This window comes from Macaca fascicularis, chromosome 1, assembly GCF_037993035.2.
Source record: "Macaca fascicularis isolate 582-1 chromosome 1, T2T-MFA8v1.1".
NCBI classification, from domain to species: domain Eukaryota; kingdom Metazoa; phylum Chordata; class Mammalia; order Primates; family Cercopithecidae; genus Macaca; species Macaca fascicularis.
In genome coordinates, this window is record NC_088375.1 from 25,394,737 (window position 1) to 25,410,320 (window position 15,584).

Genomic DNA, 15,584 nt, shown 5'->3' on the forward strand with positions numbered 1-15,584 from the left:
TTGAGTATTTCATTTGACTGTCATAACAATGATGCAGAAAGACTGACAATAACAAAACTCAGAATATCGATTGCTTCATTGACAGTGGGAAACATCCTTATTTGGTAGCAGAAAGGCCTGCGCTATCTGTCCAGGCACATGCTTCCCTAGAATTAGGTCCTTGTGAAGCAGATGCAGTACACAGATGGTTGCAGGGCCCAGGAAGACAGTGTATCTTGAGGAAAATTCTATCCCAGCTACAGTGAATTTAGAAGTCTGGCAACACAGCCTTCTACTGTAAGAATTAACACCTCCCTAAGGACCCTTTTACCCTTGTTCCCCCGAATTGGTGTCTCTGTGCCCAGGGGCAGGAGACACTAGAACTCTAATTTTCCAATTTTCAAAATTTTCTAGCAACAATGCTTCTGGATTAAGACATTCTTTGTGAAACTGATTTGGCTTCAGGCAAATCTTTCTCAAGGTGGCCCGGGATTCCTCTTTGAATCTGTCTGATTGTTATCTGTGAGGAGTCAAATTCTCAGGGTTCCTGGAACAACACTCACATTCCAGTTTTCCTCTGGCAACAGATCTTGAAGACAAGGATAGACAGGCTAGAAATTGAGACTCTTTTTCTCTTCATTATATTCTCATCCAATTTACATCCAGTCCTGTAGTTCTTTTTGTGAAATGTCTCTCAAATCCTGTCTTCTCATCCCCACTGTCAATACCTTATTTCCTGCCCTCTTCATTCTTGCCCTGCTGCAGTGGTTACCTTTTTAAAACACAGATCTGAACTTCCTACACCCCTTTCACCACTCTCCACTGCCTCCAGAAAAAACAACTCAAGGCTCTTCAAAATATGACCGCAGCCTCCTTTCCTGGCATTCTGTCTTCCCCTCCTCCCCTCACTCCCCTCAAGTTGCAAACCTGATGTTTCTCACACTTGGTAGGTGGTTTCATTTCTCGATGAGTGTGCTTTTCCTGTTTTCTCGGTTCTCTGAGTTTTCTTTTCCTGTTTTCTCTCTGGTGAACTTTTATTCATCGGTTCTCTGAGTTTTCTTTTTCTTTTCCTGTTTTCTCTCTGGTGAACTTTTATTCATCCTTGGTGAATCTTTCTAGATGCTTCTTGGGCCAGTGGATTTTGGGAGAGCAAGGTATATGTGGCTGAGGTACATCACAATCAGCAGAGAAGCTTTAAACACTGCTGAGTGTCACTGTCTCTGCTGGCTTTGGGTTTCATCCTTATTCACTCTTCCCACCCCGCTTTTTTTTTTTTTTTCCGAGACGCAGTCTGGCTCTATCGCCGAGGCTGGAGTGCAGTGGCGCCATCTCGGCTCACTGCAAGCTCCGCCTCCCGGGTTCACGCCATTCTCCTGCCTCAGCCTCCCGAGTAGCTGGGACTACAGGCCCCCGTCACCACGCCAGGTAAGTTTTTGTATTTTTAGTAGAGACGGAGTCTCGCCCTGTCGCCCAGGCTGGAGTGCAATGGCACGTGATCTTCTCTCACTGCAGCCTCCGCCTCCCAGGTTCAAGCGATTCTCCTGCCCCAGTCACCCGAGTAGCTGGGTATAGTCGGGCAGCGCGCCACCATGGCCGGCCAATTTTTTTGTATCTTTTAGTAGAGACAGGTTCACCACGTTGGCCAGGCTGGTCTCGAACTCATGACCTCGTGATCTGCCTGCGTCGGCCTCCCGAAGTGCTGGGATTACAAGTGTGAGCCACCGCGCCCAGCCCTCATTTTTACTCGAGTACTTGTTTGTGTACCCCTAGTAGAGGATGTGCTTCTTGAGAGTAAAGCCCAGGCGTTCTACATCCATGGTTCAATTAATGCATTGGTATCTTTTCCAACCTATGGCATGTAAGACACACTTCAAAAGGATCTGCTGAGAGAAATAGGGCGAAGTGGTTCTGGTATTTTTTTTTAGTTTTTTTTCTAATGTTCTTATAATTTTGCTGTACTACAGTGTTAGCTAAAACAGCACAGCTATCAGGAATGGCATTGTTAAGACTGACCTTAGACAAAACCTTGAAGTGACAGGTTGCATTTTGGGTTCTCACCATACTCTTCCCCGGCTCTTGTCCTAATTGTCTAAAGCTTGTTTCCCTTCCTCACCGTATCAGCCTCCCACCTGAATCTTCCCTGTTCCTCCTTCACACTCATCTTTCTTGTGCCCCTGTCCCTCCATTTTTCCCTTTTGTAAGTCATTTTCATAAGAATCCTTCCAAATACTTCCCCTACTGATTGGACAACCCGTAGGTGGCAGACTGTTCTGGGCCAAGGTAACCAAGTTGAGCAGGGCCAGCAATCAGTGTCGGGAACTTCTGCAGGGCACTTCAGAATCAGTGTCGGGGAACTTCGGCATTCTATTTTTCACGGACACAGACAGGAACACTGAGATGCAAAAGCAAAACAATCAAAAAGCATTTTTATTTGTTTTCCAGGTAGTAGGAAACCCGAGTTCCAGATTCCCATCCTTCTGAAGCCAGGAGGGAGGTTCCTAAGAGGAGGTTAGGACAAGATGGAGACTTCTTTTTAAACTAGCAGATTTCGCAAATTGCGACACATACATTATCTAGTCCACGCAAAGGACAGGCCTTGGGGACAGGGCAAGGGGAACGTGTTCCACCTGCACGACTGAATTAGAAGTCTCTCCCCCATCAATTGAACGCCTCACTATTTTTCATTCTGTCTTTTCTTTCTTTTTAAGGTAAATGAATTGCTTCTTTTTCGTTAGGTGAGGCAGGCAGAGACCAAGAAGAGCTGAAGCGGAGGCGAGGTTAGTACCCAGCAAAGACCCGTGGCGAGGAGAGACAATGAAGAGGACCATGGGACTGGACCCTGAGAAAGGCAAAGGAGACGCTGGCTGGCTGGGCCCGCAGGCGGACAGCCACGCAGGCAGGCGGAGGGCTCGGCTCGGCCTGGGACCGCTGCAGACCCGGCCTCCGCGCGGGGCCAAGCCGCCTGGGTGGGACCGAGGAGGCGGGGCCTTCCCCGTGGACGGGTGATGGACAGACTGTCTCTCCAATCGCGTCCTTAAAAGGGCGAGGGCAGGCCAATGAGCGGACAGCGAGGGCCGGAGCCGGGCTGAGGCTTGGGTGCAGAGCTGGCGAGCCGCGGCTGGGGCCGGAGTGGGGAGCGCAGCGTGGAGGTGCCACCCGGCGCGGGTGGCGGAGAGATCAGAACCGTCTTCCCCAAGCCGAGCCAACCTCAGCGGGGACCGGGGCTTAGGGGCGCGGCGGCGGCGACTGCAGCGGTTGGACGATGGCAGCGGCCGCCGGAGCCGGGGCGGTGATTGCAGCCCCAGACAGTAGTCGCTGGCTGTGGTCGGTGCTGGCGGCGGCGCTCGGGCTCTGTGAGTGATGCCAGGACCAGGGCTGGGGCCGGGTAGGGGGGCTCCCGGGCCCGGCACACGCCCCTCGCAGGCCAGGCGCGCGTGCTGAGACCCCAGGTGGGGAGGGGGCGCGGCCTGCGCTCTCTGGGGCCGAGGGAACCCAGCCCATGGGGAACGCGGGCCCCCGCGACCGGCCAGGAAGGCGCAGAGCCTCTTTCTTCTCCTTCCTGGATCCTCGAGTGCGGAGGAGGAGGGGAGAGCGCTCTATCTTGCTCCTTCCCGGGGGGCGGTCCGGGGGAGCGGGCCCGGCGGGCTGCTGCGGTGAGCCCTCGCGGCACCGCCTGCTCTCTCCTCACGGTGACTCTGGATCGTCTGGGCCCTCCCGGATTCTGATTCGGGAACTAGGGTTCTGGCGTTCTCCACCTTTGGGAGGTGGCGGAAGGTTGCAGGTTTTTCATTTGTAGGGCCTTTGTTGGTTCGTTTCCTGTTAAGCCAGGGTTTTATTGTACTTGTAAGTTGCCTTTCCCATGCTCTCATTCAGATTTAAGTCTCCGTAATAAGAGTCCTGGAATCTCATTTGCCTCATTTCCATGGTCTGCAAAACGCCAATATAAAATATTGTTACTTCAAGGTTAGAATGCAAAGAGCTTGGAATACCAGTGAGATGGCCTGGCTTAAAAGAATTTGGTCAAATCCATCATAATTCCAGACGTAGCCACCATAATTTGACAACATACAGAGCATTAAAAAGCATAATTTTCCTAAAGGAAAAAAAAAAGCTCCTTTTTCTTACCAAATATTGTGACTCAAGCTTAAGGTAAACCTTGGCCTCAATTTATGGGAATTGGATGAGTTGTTTTATGGACATCTGAAGTGGTATCTGCCACAGGACTTTTCTGTGTTGTTCAAAGCAAAGTACTTGTTGCTGTCTCCGAATTCGGTTAAAAAATAGTTATAAAGAGGGCCAGCTGCTAAGAAACCACGTAGATTTTTTTTCATTCTCTTTGTTTTCAAAATGTCAGTTGCATCTCAGTATCTGAATACCAGAGTTTACTGAGTAATTTCTTTCTTCATGGAAAAGTTCTTAATATAATCCTTGGACCAGGGAAACTAGGTGAAGTTCTGTTGGATCACCAACTGTTCCACTTATAAACAGTGATTCCAGGGGCTGTAAAGCGCAAAGGTAAAGTCTCCCTACCCTCCAGAGATTGACAGATGATGACACACTTTGTATAAGACACAATCCATTCTGTATTTTGTCTTAGAAAAAAAGGTTAAAAGTGTGTTTGGTGGTGGTGGTATTTGTGTTTAATCAAACAAATAGAAAATAGCCTAAAATTAAGGTTCATCAGAAATATGCTTCAGACAATTATTATGCATGAGAGGTCAGACATTGCTATGGAGGACAAAGCAGTTAGGGTGATCTTAATTAAAATCGGGGTGTTAAACGTAGCAGGAGTGCAAAACTACATAGTAGTGGAAAGGTCACTAGAGTAATAGCCCCATACACCTTGGACGTAATTCTTCAGTAATGAAGATGAATGTTGATATGTACAAATCAACAGCTGATGTTATTGGTTCAATTTAGAAAATTATTGTATCTAAAATTGTTGCCAAATCACCGTTTTTCTGGTCATGGATACTGCACATAAGAGTTCATCTTTTACAGGAAAGCTTCTCAAGTTTTATCAAGGCAGTTATTCAGCAAACATTTACCAAGCACCTTTTAAGTGTTAAGCACCAAGCTGCTCTAGGAAAGAGAGTCCTCACCTTTGAATAATTTGCAATTCAGTGAGAGAAACACTGTGAAAAGTGCTATAAGAAGTCTATTTTTTTTCCCCTGCAGCAGGTGGTGGTAGGATGGGTCTCACTGTGTTGCCCAGGCTGCTCTGGAGCTGAAACTCCTGGGCTCCAGTGATTCTTCTGCCTTTTCCTCCCAAGCAGCTGGGGCTACAGGTGTGTGCCACTGTGTAGGATCAGAAGCACCTTGGTAAAGATGTACTGTGGAAGCTTGAAGGAGGGTCATTATCTCAGATTGTAGTTCAGGCTACTGGAGGAAAGGAGTTTAAACTGAGTAGGCATGGGGGAGGGGCAGAAGTACATACAGAGTTATGAATGAACCTGTTGGTCGTTCAGTATAGTGGGAGGTTGGACTGTATATAAGGGGGATGGTGGGAGTTGAGGCAGGAGAGCCTGCCAAGGGCACCAACTTACAAAAGGCCTTGTCTGCCACACTTAATCCAATGAGGATTTCTCTGTCTATTGAGATGTGAAGGATGGCTTAGGGTGGGGTGAGGCTGAAGCCAGAGAAGGCAGAGGACTATTGTAATAATCCAGGGGAGGATGATGAAGATCTGAATTCAAGCATTGGGCCATGAAGAGAGGACACATATTCATGAGCCACTTAGAAAGTACATTTGAGGCCGGGCGCGGTGGCTCACGCCTGTAATCCCAGCACTTTGGGAGGCCGAGGCGGGCGGATCACGAGGTCAGGAGATCGAGACCATCCTGGCTAACACGGTGAAACCCCGTCTCTACTAAAAATGCAAAAAATTAGCCGGGCGAGGTGGCGGGCGCCTGTAGTCCCAGCTACTCGGGAGGCTGAGGCAGGAGAATGGCGTGAACCCGGGAGGCGGAGCTTGCAGTGAGCCGAGATCGTGCCATTGCACTCCAGCCTGGGCGACTAAGCGAGACTCTGTCTCAAAAAAAAAAAAAAAAAGAAAGTACATTTGATAGAGCTTGGAAACATTGATGCAGGCTTGAAAGAGGAGGTGGATAAAATGATCATAGATTTTGGGCTTGGGAAGCTGGGCTTATTTTTGGCCTTTTCACAGATGGGTAAATAGGAGTCTTGGGGGAAGAAGATGATGGAGATAATTTTGAACATGTTGAGTTTGAGATGCGGGTAAGACAGCCAAATGGAGATGGGCAGAAAACAATTGGATAGACAGTTCTGGAGGTGAGGAGAAAGTTCTGGTTGGAAATGGAGATTTGGAGAATTACGTGGCTAATAGTTAAAGCTTGGATTGTTTGGATGAGGTCATCCAGGGAAAATGCACTGAAGAACATCGCAGAGAGCCAAGGACAGAGTTCTGGGGTATATGAAACCTGAGAAAGAGGCTCTGTGACTAAGAGAAAAACCAGGCGAGTTTGGTATTTCAACATTGTCAGATGAAGAGAGATTAAATGTGATAAGAATTCACTGAATTTGGCAATTGAAATGAGCACACAGTATATGAGGACTAAATCTCCATAATTTGTACCATCCATTTCAGTAAATGGAACCTGCATACATCTAATTGTGCAGGCCAGAAACCTAGGGTCCATGCCTGATTCTTCCCTGTCCTTCACATCCAATCAGTTCTCCCGTCTTTAAAATGCATCTGGAGTTGATGTTTTTTCTACCTCCACTCCTAGCCTTTTAGTCAAAGTCACCATCATTTCTTGCCTATGTTACTGTGATAGCCTCCCAGCTGTTCTTCCTCTTTTTCCCCCTCTGGGATTTTTTTTTTTTTTTTTTTTTTTTTTTTTTTTTTTTGGTTATGGAGTCTTGCTCTGTCTTGCCCAGGCTGGAATGCAGTGGTGCAATCTCAGCTCACTGCAACCTCCATATCCCAGATTCAAGTGATTCTTCTTGTGCCTCAGCCTCCCAAGTAGCTGGGACTACAGGTGCATGCCACCATGCCTGGCTAATTTTTGTATTTTTTAGTAGAAACTGGGTTTCACAGTGTTGGCCAGGCTGATCTCGAACTCCTGACCTCGTGATCCCCCCACCTTGGCCTCCCAAAGTGTTGAGATTACAGGCGTGAGCCACCTCACCTGGCTGATTTTTTTATTTTTAGTAGAGACAGGGTTTCACCATGTTTGCCAGGTCTGGAATTCCTGACCTCAAGTGACGGGCCTGCCTCAGCCTCCCAAAGTGCTGGGATTACAGGCATAAGCCACCACGCCCAGTACCCCGCTTGGTTCTTTTTAATCCATTCTTTACAAAACTGCAAGAATGATTTTGTTAAAATGCAAATCAGATCATGTTGCTTTCTTGTTTAAAATCCTTAATGGCTTCCCATTGCACTTGGAATGAAATCTACACTTCCCATAGCTTAAAAAGCTCTTTGTGACCTGGTTTCTGCCTACCTCTGTAACCTCAACTTGTACCACCCACCACCCCCTTCTCACTATATTCAAGCCACCCTGCCATCTTTCTGCTCTGTGACGCCCATCCCACCTCAGGGCCTTTGAACTAGCTATTCTGATGTTGCCCAGGGCTGGCTCCCTTTCATCATGGAGGCTTTAACCTAAGTTTCACTTCTTTAGGGAGACCTCTCTGACCACCTTATTCTAGGATACTTACCTGTTACTCTTTGCTGGTTTGCTGTTTACCTCCTTATTGTAATTTCTATTTGGTTTTTCTTCTCTTTTTTTTCCTCCATCAGAATCTAGGACAGACAAAGCATCTGTCTTGCTCATAGAAGTTTCCTAGTGCTTAACATAGTGGATATGGTAGATGCTAAAAATATTTGTTAAATGGCAGTGAGGCATAGGCATGTCTTGACAACAGTTTGGTAGGAGTTTGCAATATGTAGTTATGATTTAGCATGGTATAAGTAGGTACTCAATATGTGTTTATGCAAGAAGAATTTTTCCCAAGTGTGAACATTGCTTGATTATTTCTCATTATCAGTTCCCTTGGCCTTTTACTTGTTTACTAGTCGGGATAGTAAAATAGAAACTTAGTCCTATAAAATATATTTTTGTTTACTCCAACTCCAGGATATCCACTAGGCTTAGATGCTGCCAAAAGAAAAAGATAAATATTAAGTGAAAGACAGCTATATGCAAAAGTACATAAAATGCAAATTTGTGTTTTTACTAAGTCTAATTTATTATTCAACTTAAATGAACACCTACTAGGCACCAGGCACTGTTTATGTATGGGATGCAGCCGGGAGCCTAGATGCTAGTGAGAAGTGACAGACAGGAAACATCTACTCAAATAAATAATGCCAAAGGACAGATTAAATTCCCGACAGTCATAACTTTTAAGAAAATATGATTGATTTAATATGATAATTTGCAGCAAATTTTTAAAAAATGGAACATCTTATTTGTGTTACAAGATATTTTTAAAACTTACAAGGGATATATTGTAGGATTTCTTTAAAGGTTGATCTTTCCCACTGAGTTTTAAAAATGTGATTTAATTGGGAAAAACAGCTTTTCAGAAATATTGCTGTTTCTCCTCCAGCCAGTAGATGCTGGTGTACCTCCTAAATATTTCTCACCATCCCCTTTGCATCCGCACTGAAGCTAATATAGTACACCCACAATCACGTCTTTTCTGGATAATTACAGCCTTCTAACTGGAGCCTGAGTGTTTTTGAGTTGTATCTTTTATCTGAGAATTTGAATTATTTGTGTAAGACATCTCATGTGTACCTCAACCTTGGAAAGATTTCTAATCTTGCTCTCTAAGACCACAGATGTCATTTTAAAAGGGAGAGTAAAATGGTAAGCTTTGGCATATAATTTGTTATAAATTAGTCTTTAGCCCCATCGAAGGCAATATAGTTATTAGAAGAACTAGAAGCATCTCCTGAGGTCTCAAGTGTCATATGGCTCTGAGACTTAACCCCTAAGGCTGGTGATATTAAGCCTTCATGTATCTTGAGTGATATTCCTTTTTTCCTTTTCCACTCTTACTTTGCTAAGTCTTTTGACATTAGCAGTGCCCTAGAGTCCAGACAAAAGTCTTTGGAATTTTTGCTGCTGTAAGAAAGCAGAGGTCAGTCGACTCCGTTCACCATAGTGCATAAATTGATAAATCGTAGTTGTCTCCTGGGATATTTATATCTTTGCCTTTAAACCCCTTTATTTATTCATTATCACTTTTTTTTTTTTTGGAGACAGAGTCTTGTTTTGTCACCCAGGCTGGAGTGCAGTGTGCAATCTCGGCCCACAGTAACCTCTGCCTCCCAGGTTCAAGTGATTCTCCTGCCTCAGCCTCTTGAGTAACTGGGATTACAGGCATAAGCCACCACGCCTAATTTTTTTTTTTTTTTTTTTTTGAGACAGAGTTTCGCTCCTCTTGCCCAGGCTGGAGTGCAGTGGCATGATCTTGGCTCATTGCAGCCTCCACCTCCCAGGTTCAAGTGATTCTTCTGCCTCAGCCTGCCAAGTAGCTGGGATTACAGGCACCTGCCACCATGCCTGGCTGATTTTTTGTATGTTTAGTAGAGACAGAATTTTGCCATGTTGGGCAGGCTGGTCTCCAACTCCTGACCTCAGGTGATCCACCTGCCTCAGCCTCCCAAAGTGCTGAGATTACAGGCGTGAGCCACTGCGCCCGGCCCTAATTTTTTTTTTTTTTTTTTTGTATTTTTAGTAGAGATGGGGTTTCACCATGTTGGCCAGGCTGCTCTGGAACTCCTGACCTCAGGTGATCCACCCGCCTCGGCCTCCCAAAATGCTAGGATTATAGGCATGAGCCACCGTGCCCAACCTATTCATTGTCTTTCAATGCATGTGGCTACTGTAATTTTTTATTCACTTATAATTTTTTCTTGATCCCATTAGGCCTTTATCCAAGATGATTTCATTGATAAATCCTCCTTCAGTAGGTTTTTTCTTCTAAACTCAGAGTCTCTAGATGTGATACCTTTTGATACCTCTGATCTTACTCTCAGAACATAGAGCTTGAGTAGTTTTTTAGCAACAGTGATACATTGAATCCAGTACTTAGGTTTAATTGATTGGGGTTAGAAATGGCAGTATGTCTTTGCCTATCCTCTGTATTGCAGATAAGATTGCCCCATAGAATGAAATCCGTGACTTAAGTTTTGTTAGGAGCATGCTGCAACCAACTGAACAAACCTCGATGAACTTGCAATGAACATTTTTTTATACTGGGACCCTGATATTCTACTTGGAGATCTAGGGAGTTTATTATGTGCATTTTAAAAGATGCTGTGCCGGGCGCGGTGGCTCAAGCCTGTAATCCCAGCACTTAGGGAGGCCGAGACGGGCGGATCACGAGGTCAGGAGATCAAGACCATCCTGGCTAACACAGTGAAACCCCGTCTCTACTAAAAAATAAAAAAAAAAAAAACTTAAAAAAACTAGCCGGGCGAGGTGGCAGGCGCCTGTAGTCCCAGCTACTTGGGAGGCTGTGGCAGGAGAATGGCGTAAACCCGGGAGGCGAAGCTTGCAGTAAGCTGAGATCCGGCCACGGCACTCCAGCCTGGGCAATAGAGCAAGACTCTGTCTCAAAATAAATAAATAAATAAATAAATAAATAAATAAATAAATAAATAAAAGATGCTGTTATCGGCCGGGCGTGGTGGCTCATGCCTGTAATCCCAACACTTTGGGAGGCTGAGGCGGATGGATTGCCTGAGCTAAGGAGTTCAAGACCAGCCTGGACAACACGATAAAACCCCCATCTTGACTGAAAATAAAAAAAATTAGCTGGGCGTGGTGGCGCATGCCTATAATCCCAGCTACTCGGGAGACTGAGGCATGAGAACCTCTGAGCCTGGGAGGCAGAGGTTGCAGTGAGCTGAGATCATGCCACTGCACTCCAGCCTGGGTGATAGAGTGACATCCTGTCTCAAAAGAAAAAAAAAAAAAAAAGACGCTGTTATTAAAATTCAGAAATGTGTTGTTTTCTCTCCAAACATTAAGTTTACAATGTGAAGTTATATAAATTTAACATAATCATGTGCTTCTTCCAGATAACACTTGGTAAACTTGAAAAGATGAAAAGTTATAAGGTGTTGTATTGTCAGTTTAGCTTCAATGAGAACCTAGTGACCCTGTGGCCAGACAGTGTCTAATAGTTATTCTCTAGTCAAGTCCAGGTTATCATTGCTGTATACGTTCTTCCAAAGGGTGTTGCTGAGGAATAGGAAGCATAGATAGAAGACTCAGGTTCCTAAGAGAAATGTAGTAAAATGCAAATATTTGAAATCTCCTAGATGTCTGAAAAGGGCAAAGAAAGAGAGTGAGTGAGCAGTTACGGAGATGTCTTCACTTCTCCCTCTCCCTTTTCTGTTTCTTAGCCCTTAGAAGTTAGGGCATAGAACTAGGTTCATGTTATATCTTCTGCTCTGCTCTCATTTATTGAGTGCTTGACTATGTGCCACGCCTCTGCTAAGCAATTTACTTACATACTCCTTACAGCTCTGTGCAGTAATTATTTTTTATTAATTTTATAGATAAGAAGACTAAGTTTCAGAGAGATTGTGTAACTTGTCTAAGATCACACAGCTAATATATGGTAGAGTTGAGACTCCAAAGCACATGTTTGCAACCACTCTCCTATATTATGGAATTTTTTCTTCAAAGTCTCTAAACATTTTGGGGAAGATTCTGGAATATCTTAAGTGTTTACAGAGTGGCTTTTTAGCTGTCCTGGGGCATCCAGATTTCTTCCTCTTTGGAGTAATGTTGTTTGTGCCAAGATCCCTCATGCCTCGATACTGTTGACTCTATCAAAGAGAAATAAAGCTGCCGTGTTGAAGCCATCCTCACCAACCATGCAGAATCTCTTTGTGCCACCCAGTACTCTGAATGCTCCTCAGGGATTTTTAATGATGTTGGTTTTTGTTTGTTTATTTGTTTTTTGTTTTTTGAGACAGAGTCGATACGGCCCAGGCTAGAGTGCAGTGGCACGATCTCCACTCACTTGCAGCCTCCACCTCCCTGGTTCAAGCCTTTCTCCCGTCTTAGCCTCCCGAATAGCTGGGATTATGGGTTCCTGCCACCACACCAGGCCAATTTTAGTATTTTTAGTAGAGACAGGGTTTCACCATGTTGGCCAGGCTGGTCTTGAACTCCTGACCTCAGGTGATCCACCTGCCTCAGCCTCCCAAAGAGTTGGGATTACAGATGTGAGCCACCGCGTCAGCTGATGTGGTTCTTGTAGGTTCTTCTCACTCATACCTCTCCTGCTTTCAAGAGCACAAGCATGAATCCATTATACTGAGTGTCTGGTACCATACTGGGCTCAGAATGGTTCCTTGCCCCTCATTAGCTGACATGACCTGTGGAAGAAGCCACTAAGCCTTGACTCTCTTCCTTTGAGATGAATTCTTCTCTGGAGGCTGTGCAGGTCCTTTTGCAATTAGACTCCTGGCATGCTTGCCCTACAGAATGTCCAAACAGGCCCAGGCATCCAAACCAGAGACTCCTCACTTGTACCTCTTCTTGGCTCCTCTGCCCCATTGACAGAGGTTCTGTAGCCATGTTATCTGCCACAAGTCAGAGGTCTAGCACTTGTCTGTTAACTCTTGGGAACTTTGAGTCTTGATCATTTTCAGCTATTAGGAATTTAATTCTTCTTTTTTTCTTCAGTGACTGCAAATTTAGAACTCCAGTGAGGCTTGCTGAATCTTGCACACTAAAGAAATTGGTGAATGGATTAATAATGAACAGAGGTGATGCTAATTTATAATCAAGTTGAATAATATGGATTTAAGACCAGAAAATGGGCCAGGTGCAGTGGCTCACGCCTGTAATCCCAGCACTTTGGGAGGCCGAGGCAGACGAATCACTTGAGGGCAGGAGTTTGAAACCAGCCTGGCCAACATGATGAAACCCCATCTCTACTAATAATGCAAAAAATTAGTTGGATGTGGTGGCACGCACCTGTTATCCCAGCTATCTGGGAGGCTGAGGCACGAGAATCACTGGAAACTGGGAGACGGAGGTTGCAGTAAGCCGAGATTGTGCTACTGCACTCCTGCCTGGGTGACAGAGTGAAACTGTGTCTCAAAAAAAGAAAAAGGATCAGAAAATGCTAAGGAGGCTAAGGAGGCAGGAGGATCATGTGAGGACAGGAGTTCAAGACTGGCTGGGGCAAAATAGCAAGACCCCATCTTTACAAAGTAAAAATAAACCAAAAAACAAATTATAGGTCCACAGTTTTTTTATCTGTAACTCCAAAGCCATAAAAACTTTGAAAATTAAGTTTTTTCCTAAGCTTGATACAAATTCTTTGGCTGCAGAATTCAACCTGGAGTAATAAGATACTGTTTACAACTGTGATCCTATTTGGTATGATTAATTGTATTTTTTACCACAGAGATATTAATATGTTTGATTGTGGGATGCTGCCCTATACTCTGTTGGGACTATTACGTAACATATAATATAGGTATTGTATTAATTTTTTAAAATCCGAAAAATTCTATATTCTGAAATACACCTGGCCTTAAGGATTTTTGATTAGCTTGCTGGCCTGTACAATATCTTATCTCAGAAATTTCCTTCTAGTAAGTACTAAGAACCACAAAATATTACCTGGGCAACATGGCAAAACCCCATCTTTGGGAAGATTACTTAGGAATGGAGGCTGAAGTAAGCCATGTTTACGCTACTGCACTCCAGCCTGGGCGACAGAGGGAGACCCTGTCCCAAAAACAAACAAAAAACTACAAAATACAGTTTAGTTCTTTATTTTTTCATTTTTAGAAATGCGGTCTCACTATGATGATCAGGCTGGAGTGCAGTGGCTGGCTATTCACAGGTATGATCAAAGTTCCCTGTAGCCTCAAACTTTTGGGCTCAAGTGATCCTCCTGTCTAGGCCTCCAAGTAACTGGGACTATAGGTGTGTCAAACCCAGCTCATTTTAGTTCCTTTTTTTTTTTTGAGATGAGTCTAGCTCTGTTGCCTGGGTTAGAGTGCAGTGGTGTGCCCTCGGCTTATCACAACCTCTGCTTCCTGGGTTCAAGCAGTTTTCCTGCCACAGCCTCCCGAGTAGTTGGGATTACAGGCATGCACTGCCATACTTGGCTAATTTTTGTGGAGATGGGATTTCGCCATGTTGACAAGGCTGGTCTTGAACTCCTGACCTCAGGTGACCTGCCTGCCTTGGCCTCCCAAAGTCGTTTTAATTCTGTAAATGTTTTGGTCAATAAAGCTAATGTGCTTTCCACTTAAGAGCGTTCATTGAAACTCCTTTAGATATTTATGCTACTTTGGACTCAGCCTGTGTTTTATTCAAGGAATTCTAAATCTGTGAACTGGCACAAGTTTGCGAATTGATTGAAGGGTCCTGACTTTCTGTTTTTATGATCCACATTAGATTTTTGTTCACTTGCCCTAGAACTTTTCTGCTTATATAGGTCAAGTGAGAATTTAGTAGGCTTCCCCATTTAGTAGGCCTCCTATCTGTTTCACTTGTAGGAATACCATGACCAACCGATCAGTGCCATAGATCTGTGAGAATCAGACTTCGAACTGTGCCTTGACTCTGCTGTCCATAATGGTAGTCATGCCTACCTTGCTTTTAGAAGTTCAGTGCTGCCACTTGGCCCCTGTCATCCTACGATCTAATTATTCCCACTGCATTTATGTTTCCCAATTTAGTGACAGCAGTTCCCACTGTAAGTTCTAGACTATAGATAAGAGTGTCACAAAGTTCTTTTAAAATGCTGGGAATCCCCTCACAGATCTGCTTTTCACAGTCATGTGGTGAAAGTTGTGTTCTCTGGCTGGACATGGTGGCTTATGCCTATAATCCCAGCATGTTGGGAGGCTGAGATGGGTGGATCACTTGAGGTCAGGAGTTTGAGACCAGCCTGGCCAACATGGCAAAACCCCGTTTCTACTAAAAATACAAAAATCAGCTGGGCGTGATGATGCTTGCCTATAATCCCAGCTACTCAGGAGACTGGGGCACAAGAATGGCTTGAATCTAGGAGGTGGGGTTGCAGTGAACTGAAATAGTGCCACTGCACTCCACCCTGGGTGACAGAGTGAGACTCTGTCAAAAAAAAAAAAAAAAAAAAGCCAGGCTTAGTGGTGTGAGCCTGTAGTCCTAGCTGCGTGAAAGGCTGAGGCAGGAAGATTGTTTGAGCCCAAAAGCTCAAGGCTGCAGTGAGCTATGATTGAGCCACTTCACTGTAGCCTGCAACAGAGCAAGACCCTCTTTCACAAAAAAAAAAAAAAAAAAAAAAAAAGATAACGTCCTCTGGACACTCACAGGTGAGTAAGTAGATCTTAAAAGATAAACCCACTGTAACATTCCAATCTCCCTAGACCTTTGAATGCCTTCCTCCAGAGTAAGCCGAGGCAGGCCTGGCATTTCAAGTTCATTTACTGAGGGCCACATTTTGGTCCATGTTTCAGCCAGCAAACCAAACTGTTAGAGCACTTTCTAACTCCCTGAGTTGCAACATTAAATGCAGAATCTGTAATTAGTGGGCCCATATCAGTAAATTTGGTCTAACCCAACTTGACATTCCCTCTACCATGATCCCATACCCTTAAT

At 44.8% G+C, this 15,584-nt stretch overlaps 1 protein-coding gene across 9 annotated transcripts in view; it reads left to right on the top strand.

The window, feature by feature from the left end:
- Positions 1–1,343: 1,343 nt before the first annotated feature.
- Positions 1,344–15,584, top strand: part of MPZL1 (myelin protein zero like 1) — a 65,778-nt gene continuing 51,537 nt past the window's right edge. For 7 of the 9 annotated variants that reach the window (XR_012419699.1, XR_012419701.1, XR_012419698.1 and 4 more), the window contains exon 1: positions 3,078–3,332. Coding sequence is in view for 4 of the 9 variants with exons in the window: in XM_005539886.5 (XP_005539943.1) it covers positions 3,242–3,332 (91 nt within the window). In the remaining 5 variants the exon portion in view is untranslated. Of the gene's footprint in view, positions 1,405–2,687; positions 2,757–3,077; positions 3,333–15,584 lie in introns of those variants that run through there. The other 2 variants (XM_074005893.1, XM_074005866.1) reach the window with 2 other exon arrangements.